We start from the raw sequence: 9,717 nt of genomic DNA, 5'->3' as shown, positions 1-9,717 counted from the left end.
CCCCCCCTCCTCCAGCAAGGAGAGAGCTTTATAAATAACACATAATTTTTGTGCTCAGGTTACTTATGGTTTTATTCTGTATTTTTAAAAAAAGGAGGAAAAAAAGTATCTTGATGTTTTCTTGGGCTTCAATGCAAGAATAACAGTAGTCTTTTCTTCAGGGGAGTTTGTACATATTTGCACAATGAACAGATAAATATCTGGTTCAAATAGATGGTCTGGATTATTTTCCTTCCATGTACCTCCATCCCCAAGGACATGCATCTGTATAATGGCAATTCATGACAGTTTCTTAGGATTCTCATTTTCTTGGACTTTTGGGCATTTTTTTTTTGGTTGAAATTCTGCCATACATCAGAAGTCTTGTAGTTTTGATTTTTTTAATGGTATTTTTGGAAGCTACCATGGCTAGCAGTGCTTTATGAAGTTTAAATATTAAATCCGAGTTTGTTTCTACCTTATATACAGCAATGTTCAGTAATTAAATGTTACTATCTACTGACTCTTCTCCCATTTTCAAAGCAATTTTTTCTTGCAATTTTAAGATGTGAGACAGTTTTGATTCTATTACCCAATGAGATTATTTTGTTTTTTTAGAGAATTTCAGTGTTGTTTACAATTTTAAAGTTCTATCAAAGTCCATCGAGAGTCAAGAACTCAAGATACACTTCTAGCTGAATTGTAGTTTCTAACCCAACAGCCTCTCTGGTGACTATTATCATATGTAGTTACTTAAATTCCTTTTCTCTATATCATAAAGCCTTTAAATCTGTTTTCATTACTCCTCTCTTGTTCCTTTCAGAACTCACATGCATCTTTTGGTTCTCATTTGTTCTTCACTGGAAGACCACTGATATAGTATATAATTTAGCTTCATGGCTTGTATCTTTTCTCAGATTTGGATGTACTTGCTGCATTTTTTTTCACCACTTAGGTGGTTTTTACCTTGGCCTTTATAGAAGAGTGGAAGAAACTAGTCAGCTTTGAAGGTTTTGTTTGTGTAACTTTGCATTAAAGTTGTGCTTATGGGTCCAAAGAACTGACTCTGATGAAACCATTTGTAATGGGAAATGCTCCTGTCCATCTCAGCAAGTTTGCTGTAGAAATTTTAGTAAAATTGGTCAGTCTGAGCTAGAGGTCATCAAGGAATTGGTTCTCCAGATGTATTAGAATAAAGTTACTCTGCTGAACAGTGAACACTGTTGTCTTGAGCTGTAAATCCCATGTGCCTTGAAGGTCGTTTTGGATAAGCCCTTATCACTTACGATGCTCTGACATTTACTGGTAGTGAGTTGTGGTTTCTCACCTTAGTTGAATGCATCCCTTGTGAAGGAAGGATGAATGAATTTCAAAAGGAAGTGGTAATTATGGTGTGTTGCAGGTGTTACCAGTAAATGTGTGTATCAACATATATGCCTATATGTTTATGCACATTGGAGAAACAGAAAACAATGATCTTTTGAAATACTGAAGCTTTTCTGCTTAAGAAAAAATATTATTTTAGGAGGCAGAGATTAGAGTTGTTAGAGATCTAAATAAATAATCTTTATTCATATTTTTATCTGTAAATATAGCTACAGTAGTTTACATATTTTCTTAATTTAAAAATGAAAGTATTTAAAGTAAGAAGCAGTGGGGTGGGAGGGGAGGGGTGCCTTCCAGCTCTTGCTGAAAATGTTCCACAATGAGTTAAATGTTGTACTACAGGAAAATCTGGTCAAAATATTCTTGTATGTACACATTTAATAGAGTTTATTAATGTTATTGATATTAGATTATCTAGGGAAGGTGGTCATGCTTGTAAAAGATACCTGATTTGAATTCCAGAGACCTAAAAAAGTATGGGGTAAAATAATTCAAGGTAAATCTTTCCAAAACTGTCTGAAAAGGTGTCAGGATTTGCTTTTCTTAAATTTCAAATATTTGTGATGCATCCAGTTTAGGATTAAGGGCTCAAATCTACAGTAACTTCACTTTTTTGCATGGGCTGGGAGCAGTTAACTTCCTGCTCCCAGTGCAGTGGTGAAATATGTGGTCTCCGTGTGAGAGGTTTAGTCATGGTTTTTGTACCAATGCAGTTTATTTTAGCATAGTTTTAGCATTCTTAGATTTCCTGAATAAACAAAATAAATTATGGTTGACTCTTTGACATAATGGTGCCTCTAAAGTAAAATATTTCAGATAAAATTTTTCATATTAATTTTTACCAATAAACATTAAAACCCTTCACTCTTTAACTGAGCGAAGGATGTAAACTTAAATTATTTTATTGGTGTTGCCAAAGACCAGTGACCTGAACAATTGAAAGATAATATTTGCTTGCTTTTTTTGAAAGAGAGTAATATTCATGTTTTTGCCTTAAGATAAGGAATAGAAAACTTTAAATATAATCAGATTGCTTCTCTCTCTAATGCAACCACAGTGCATTAAGCAATTGTACACAGCTTTTCGTGTGACAGTCTTTGCAATGATACAGCTTAAGTGAGGTACAGCTCTTTTATTTCATATGAAATCTACAATTTTTATAGTGGGATATTATTAAGGGCGAGAGCTGAATGGTACTTCAGACGTAATGTGATTTAATTATGTTAGTGCTTTTGTATATGCACAAGAATTATGTCTTGCTTTGTATAGCTACTATACAAAAGTCCTCCTGAAATAGTATGTCAAAACAAAATATTAGTACCTAGTCAAAACTCCTGCATTTTAAATGCTGAAAATCTACCCTGTCATTGCTAGCCTCCTCTATCTTATTACTCTACACACACATAATGAACTGAAAATACATTGATTCAAGAAGTTAAGAAATGTATATATTTTGATGCAACAATAGATTTGTTTAATCCAAATACCATTTTTTTAAAAATAGCCTGATGAAATATAATAATAACATGACAGTTCATAAGACTGAAGGTTATGTTTACCTTTACCTTTTAATTAGTCATGCAACTAATTAAAGTTGTGAAATACGTTTGTAGCTATGGGAAGGTGAACAAAGTTTCTGGAAATATTTTTTGCACTAATATGTTCTTTGCTTGGCAGATAATTTAAATTTAATGAGGATGTGTAGCATTACTGAAAAATTATTATATGCATAAAGTCTCCTTTCACTTGGAAGCATAAGAATTGAGGAATTCAATTGTATAAAAGGAATAAAGAAAAAAAAAAATGTGGTGTTCTGTTGATGGATGAGAATGAGGATTTATTTTGAGCTATGGTGTTCAATCTTCTCTCAATCTGTATTGTTTCTGACAGAGTTCTTTACACTCTTTTTTCACAGTACATGAGGAGTTCTTAAAAAATTTGGTATAATTTCTATTCTCTTCCTAATTTGTAATGGCTTGAGACTGAGAGCAGGGTTGGTTTAGCTAGGTTTTTTTTGATTCCACGAATGTCATTAAAAAAAACCCAAAACAAACCAACAGAGACACCTATTGAGATTAACCTTGAGAAAGAAGACAGCTCCACATAAGCAGAAGTGTGAATTGCCCTACCCAAGTCTAGGGGAGGTTCTTAAAGACTCTGGAAGCCAACCCAGAATATGGCTAACTATTATATTGTCTGGTAATCTAGGAGTCTTCAGCATGAAACAGGGCGAAAGAAAGCATCCAAAAGCATTCTTGGTTGTGATCTCAAATGCACGTTAAAAATCATTGATATACTTGGAAGTCATGATTTAAACAATACTTCAGGACAGGAATTTAAGGAGTTAAAAGGAAAATATTTTTTTATGGGAAACTCATTTGATATATGGCAAGTCATCCAAAAGTTCTTGATATAAAAAGCTAATAAAGCCTCTGATTTTGTTTATTCAACTAATGAGAAGTTGGAGTTGACCTTTCATTTCATACTGATTGTGAGGTAATAGGGTAGCGGTGAAGTGCTGGGAAATTTGGTAGCCAAGTTTGATGCAGGCAGACAAAGGAAGCCAGTAAAGAAGATAAGGGGGAAATGGTGACCTGGTCAGGATTCTGAATGAGATTTGTAGAATGGATGGATGGATGGAGACAATTCTAGGTGGAATGGTTTGGTCTGTGAAGGGGGTAATTGAATTTGAGATTTAAGATGTGAAAGCAAAAGAAATAAAACCACAGACAGAACCCTGAAGAATCTGCGTAGAAAACACAGAGCAGAGAAGAAGGAGAATCTACTTAGAAGAAATATGGAAGGAGTGATTTGATGAGTAAGCAATGGATCTCATGGGAACTGGTGTGAAATCAGATCCCGTGAAGAAGTAAACTTCTTTACAGTGGGGAGTGTTAAGGAGGTTGGAGATTGAGTATTAGTTCTGCTGTATATAGTTAAGAAGACACCAGAAGTTTTGGCAAGAGCAGTTTTTGTTGTAAAAGGCTTTCTTCTAAAGGATGACACAAACAATGGGAAACTTCAGGGAACAGCTGTAATACTGCATTCTTTCAGCTTGTCAGTGAAAACACAAGTACAATGATAGTCCTACAAATGCATGAACCATAAACATTCTAGTATAGTTCTGTTTTTCTATACCTTAAAATACATGAACCTGTAGTAATAATAAAAATATGTATAAGCTGATAAAGTCAGTCTTCAGCTCAGGGCTGATTCTTTTGGTTAATAACATAATCTGTGTTCAAATGGAACACTATGGAAAAAATAGTTATTCCATATGTACCTATTAAGAAGATATGCAAACAGTTGCCATAGTGAATGATGCTAAATTATAATTTAAATAATTTTGTACTTTCCCTTATAGGACAGAGAAACTAGTTCCTTTAGTGAATATATATATGTAGAGCCAGTTTTCTTCCCTCATTTTCTCTAAGCTGTCTTAAAAAGATGCAATTGTGGATGAGAGCTTGATAGTTCAGCCTGAAAAAATGCATTTAAAATGCCCTTAAGTATCTTGATTGTGCTTGCAACTGTTCATAGCAATTCTTTAGCAATTATAATGGGAAATAGATATATTTTTAATGAATTTTCAAAATTTCTTGGGCAAATAATAGCATTAAGAAAAGATCTGAGCATAATTGATGTTAAATATCCATTGTTTCTTGGTTATGTTTTGTATATTTATTTGTTGTGGTATGTACCCGTTGTTCTAACATTGTTTTAATCCTCTGTATGTAAAATTTGTGTGCAGTAACATTAAACCTGAAGGAGGAAGCTTGGTTGCCAAAAGGTAATTTAGTACATATGTTTTTTTCAGATACCTTTTGATACATAATCCTACGGAACAAGAGCGATTTTCAGTGGTTTCCGTCAATGTGAATTCACCCAGAGTTAAATTATTGTCTCCTTTGGGAAAACCTGTTAATGTCCAGATCAGTGCTGTTTGGGATGGAGCAACTACAGTATCACATGAAGCTTATCAGGTACCTTACATTAAGTAAAAAGCATTAAAATATGATTTTTAATATATACTGTAGCTTCATAGTTGAAGAAAATGGAAAGTGTACTTCATATATTGGCAATTCTATTCTCTGTAGACAGTACTATAATTCAGTAATTTTAAGTTAAAAAAAAAACAAACAAAACCCAAAACAAACACAACAACCCCCTAAAACTCAACATACATGTGTTTAGCATTAATGTTTCTTAAACTGATAAGCTGTTAAAACTTTGTGATATAATTTACTACATTTAAAGGATCAGTTTCAGCTGCATGACTGAAAAATACTGGATGTGTGTCTTCTCCCCTCACTTTCTCAGTTGAGCTGCTTCTTCCTTCAAGTGCCAATCTGTACACAGTCACACACATCGGTATGTTCTCAAGGACTCTAGTGGGAGCATGAAATTACTTTTCTTGTACATGAAATGGCTTAAGCGTTTACATTGAGATGTCCTCTTCCCTTCCAAATACTTAAGCTGGACAGATATCTTCAAGCCCACCTCCTGTTTTTTATTTGAAGCAAAACTTCTAAGAATTTTTGAGTTGTACATCATTATAGAAGATTGTCCTCAATGGTCACATCGCACATCAGAAATTTATTTCATTAAATTTTTAATGAAACTGTAATAATGTATGACTGCAATAGTAAAATGGTATTGCTTTCAGGCTTATGTTTTGATTCCTTTTGACATAGGAACTTGTTTCAGGATAATATTTCTGTGAAGCTGATTCAATAACTGTCTCTCAGTTGTGTTCTAAAGGGATAATTATTGTGGGTGAACCTTGCTAAGCAGCTCAACCTCACACACTTCCTCGCTCACTGACCCAGTGGGGTGGAGGAAAAAATTGGATGGGCAATGGTGAGAAGGCTTGTGGGTAAAGCTGAAGCTGTGCACACGAGCAAAGCCAAATGAGGGATTCATTTGCTGTGTCCCGAGGCTGAGGAGGTGGTCAGCCTTCCCCAGCAGAGCTGGGCTCCATCACAGTGACTTGGGAAGACAAACACCATCACTCCAAACATCCCCCCTTCCTTTTTCTTCTCACAGTTTTTATTGCTGCGCATCGTGTCACATGGTCTGGAATATCCCTTTGGTGAGTTGGGGTCAGCTGTCCTGGCTGTGTCCCCTCCCAACTCCTTGTGCAGCCCCAGCCTCCTCCCTGGTGGAGCAGCAGAAAGGGCCCTGATGCTGCATGAGCCCTGCTCAACTTTTGCTGAGATATTTATCTCTGTGTTATCAAAGTGGTTAATACTGAAACTGAGCACCAAAAATGCTGCTATGAAGAAATTTATATCCTAGCCAAAACCAGCACAATAATTAGTACTTTTATTGCTTGAAGAAGAGGAAGTGAAATTACTTGTCTGGACTTCAAATTCTAAACAAATTGCTTTGGAGATGTACCTTGTATACTACTCTTCTCTGCATATACTCTTCTATGCAGATTAAAGCTCCTAAAAAAAGAGACTGAAAATGAGACACTTGCTTTATACTTAGTTATTTAAATTCATGCATTTTTAAATTTAAATTTCAAAATCAAGTGATAAGTAGAGTCTGTGTGCACTTGATTCAGGACATGCATCTTCAATGAAAAGCAAATGTACTCAGTACTGCATATCACAACTAACATTCTTAAGAAGATTCAAAATTGTTACTGCATGAATATAATGGTAATCTTGATGCTAAGCAAATAAATCATGCAGATGTTTCTATTTGTTAATTCTTCATATTTATTTATGGACTATGGGAAAACTCAGCCATCCTAAAATTATTCAAGCAAAAGTAGTTGCTCTGAACATGAATTCAGTATAAAAAGTTGATATTCTGCTATTTTTAATAATGACTACTTATTTGCTCCCAACAGATGTCTTTTGTGGCACATCTGCCTCCTCTTGGGATTGGAGTTTACCAGCTTCTGGAGGATGAGAGTTCAGAAGCAGTTTTAGCTGACTATAACATATATGTAAGGAATAGCAGACAGGAGAATTCAGACAGAGTTTTCAAGATAAAAGAGATGCAGCATTCTGTGGATAATATAATCTTAGAAAATGCGTACATGAAACTATGGTTTTCTGGAATGTCTGGGCTACTGGAGGTATGTTATATTTTATTTCAAAACACTATATTTTACTTTCTTGTGCTGGTTTATGGAAACCTAACATGAATCTCTGTCCTTTTAGAAAATAAACACCAAGGAAGATGGTAAAAATCATCAAATGAAGGTGGAGTTTGCTTGGTATGGAACTACCAGTAACCGAGATAAAAGTGGAGCTTATCTCTTCTTACCAGATGGAGATGCCAAGGTAAACTTTCTGTTTGCAAAGAAATTCTAATCTTGAAGTACCTTGAAGTGTTTGGCAAATACAGATTGGAAGAGCTAGTTATCCCCAAAACTGGAATAAAAGCTGTGTGGCTAGGCATAATGACATGGACTATTGAAATGGTTGGCAGAAGTTCATACTTCCTAACCCTACATAAGAGTAAAAACACAATAGAAATTTGAAAATGTGAAAATCTAGAGAATATTTATTATTCCCCCCCAAAAAATTAAGATGTGATCCTTGCCAGAAATCCAGTGAGATGTGACCATTCATTATCGACGAAATAAGTTAATTTTTACTTTCTATGATGAAAATGTGTACTGATTCATTTCTACATCTTCACTTTTCTGATTTTTTTTTTAATTGTGAATGGGTTGCTTCTGGTTCAGAGCTACTTTTTAAGCTGATACTGGCATACTTAATTAAGATACTGACTCCCAATTGGTGAATATAAAGACAGAATAGTAAGGAATTGTTCTGATTTAGTTCTCTAGGGTTATCTGTATTTTTAGCTGTGTAATTATTGGAGAGCAACAGCATACTCCTATTAGTTTTCAAATTGGAAATTGGGAAATGGCAGTGTTCTTACAGTGACTTCATTACCATATGGAGTCTACTACTTCCCTTTTGGAACTGGAAGAGTGATATTTCAGAAAGCAAAAGATAAAATAATGAACATTTATGAAGCTGGCTAGTTGGCAGCATGTTTCTTCTGAGTTTCTCTTGTGTAAACTCAAATTGCATACATAAGGCAAATGATGAGCTCTATGCTTACCATTTTAGGAAATATACAAGATTAATAATTCTACTTTTTTGGCAAGAGAGAAAGGTGTTTGGCTTTCTTTCTATTTTCTTTTTTTCTTTTCCTATTTCCCCCTTTTATCTCTGTAAATCAGTCTGAAAGGAAACAGAACAGTTTCCTTTTCCTTTAGCAATCTTTCCAAGAAGCACACCTTTTGAGGTCTGTGATTTGACAGGTTTAGTATATTTAGTCCCATAATAATTTATTTCAGATATGTTCATCAGGGTTTCCTTATCCTTCATTTCATATGCCATTTCATATTTCTTCATTTTATTGTGTTTTTATCTGTGAATACTTGAACAGTATCACTTAGGGTTTTTAATTCTTACCTTTCACTAGCTGCGTGGTCACACTTTAATTTCATTTTATATTCTAATTCATCTTTGGCTTATTATTATTTAAAAATAATCACTAATCTAGCAGTTACGTAATTTTAACTATACATTTAAGTAACTTGCTTTATGAAAATAATCTGGACAAATTGAGGTAGCAAAATGTTACGGTTTAAACAGAAAAAAGTGTCACATGTCTGCAAGCACAATTAGAAAAGAAAAATGAAATTAAACTGCATTTTAAGTTAACATTAAAAGGGTGCTGTTCAACTTTTGTAACATTTTATACAGCAAAAATGAAACTGTTATACTTCTGAAAATTCTGCTTCAGTAATATTTTGCTTCACCATAAGGCTCATTTGCCTTGCATTTTAATAACACTAATTAAATTGTCCCACTGGGAATAACAAAGTAATTCTATAGTGGCTTCTGAACCAGTTTGAGCTAATGCTTTCTGTCTTAAAAGAAATGCCATCTGTTCAGGGTTCTTAGTGTAATGTGGATTGACTAACTTTCTAAGTCCATGTGTGAATTGGCAATAGGATAGATGGCAGGCAGTTTTCTTGATTTTTGGCTAGGTGTTTTGTTGTTTTGATTTTTTTCTTACCTCCTTTACCCCATGTTTTTCAGCAAAAATTGCAAAGAATAATTGCTTTTTATGTTGGACTATTTTCCTTTGGCATGAGTAGAGTTATACGCTTTCTTTGCCTTTGTTAACTAATTAATTTTACGTCCGATAAGTCTTTTGGTTACTTTATTTTCAGTTCTGCAATACTCGGAAATTATTTTGTTTTAATAATAGTGCTGAACTACAACAGTGCAGAGTCCAGAACAGAGGCACAGAGTGGGGGCTCCATCCTGCTTGTCTAGAGAGATAGGACAGTCCCCCACCATGCCTTTG

The 9,717-nt window shown here is 34.4% G+C and overlaps 1 protein-coding gene across 1 annotated transcript in view; it reads left to right on the top strand.

Annotated features, from left to right (window-relative positions):
* Positions 1 to 9,717, top strand: part of MAN2A1 (mannosidase alpha class 2A member 1) — a 93,568-nt gene that overhangs the window by 50,284 nt on the left and 33,567 nt on the right. The window contains exons 12-14 of the mRNA XM_005428027.3: positions 5,183 to 5,348; positions 7,226 to 7,456; positions 7,542 to 7,664. Coding sequence (XP_005428084.2) covers positions 5,183 to 5,348; positions 7,226 to 7,456; positions 7,542 to 7,664 — 520 coding nt within the window. The remainder of the gene's footprint in view (positions 1 to 5,182; positions 5,349 to 7,225; positions 7,457 to 7,541; positions 7,665 to 9,717) is intronic.

Source organism: Geospiza fortis, unplaced genomic scaffold, assembly GCF_000277835.1.
Source record: "Geospiza fortis unplaced genomic scaffold, GeoFor_1.0 scaffold447, whole genome shotgun sequence".
NCBI lineage: Eukaryota > Metazoa > Chordata > Aves > Passeriformes > Thraupidae > Geospiza > Geospiza fortis.
The sequence above is the reverse complement of the archived record's forward strand: the minus strand, read 5'-3'. Positions and strand labels throughout refer to the sequence as shown.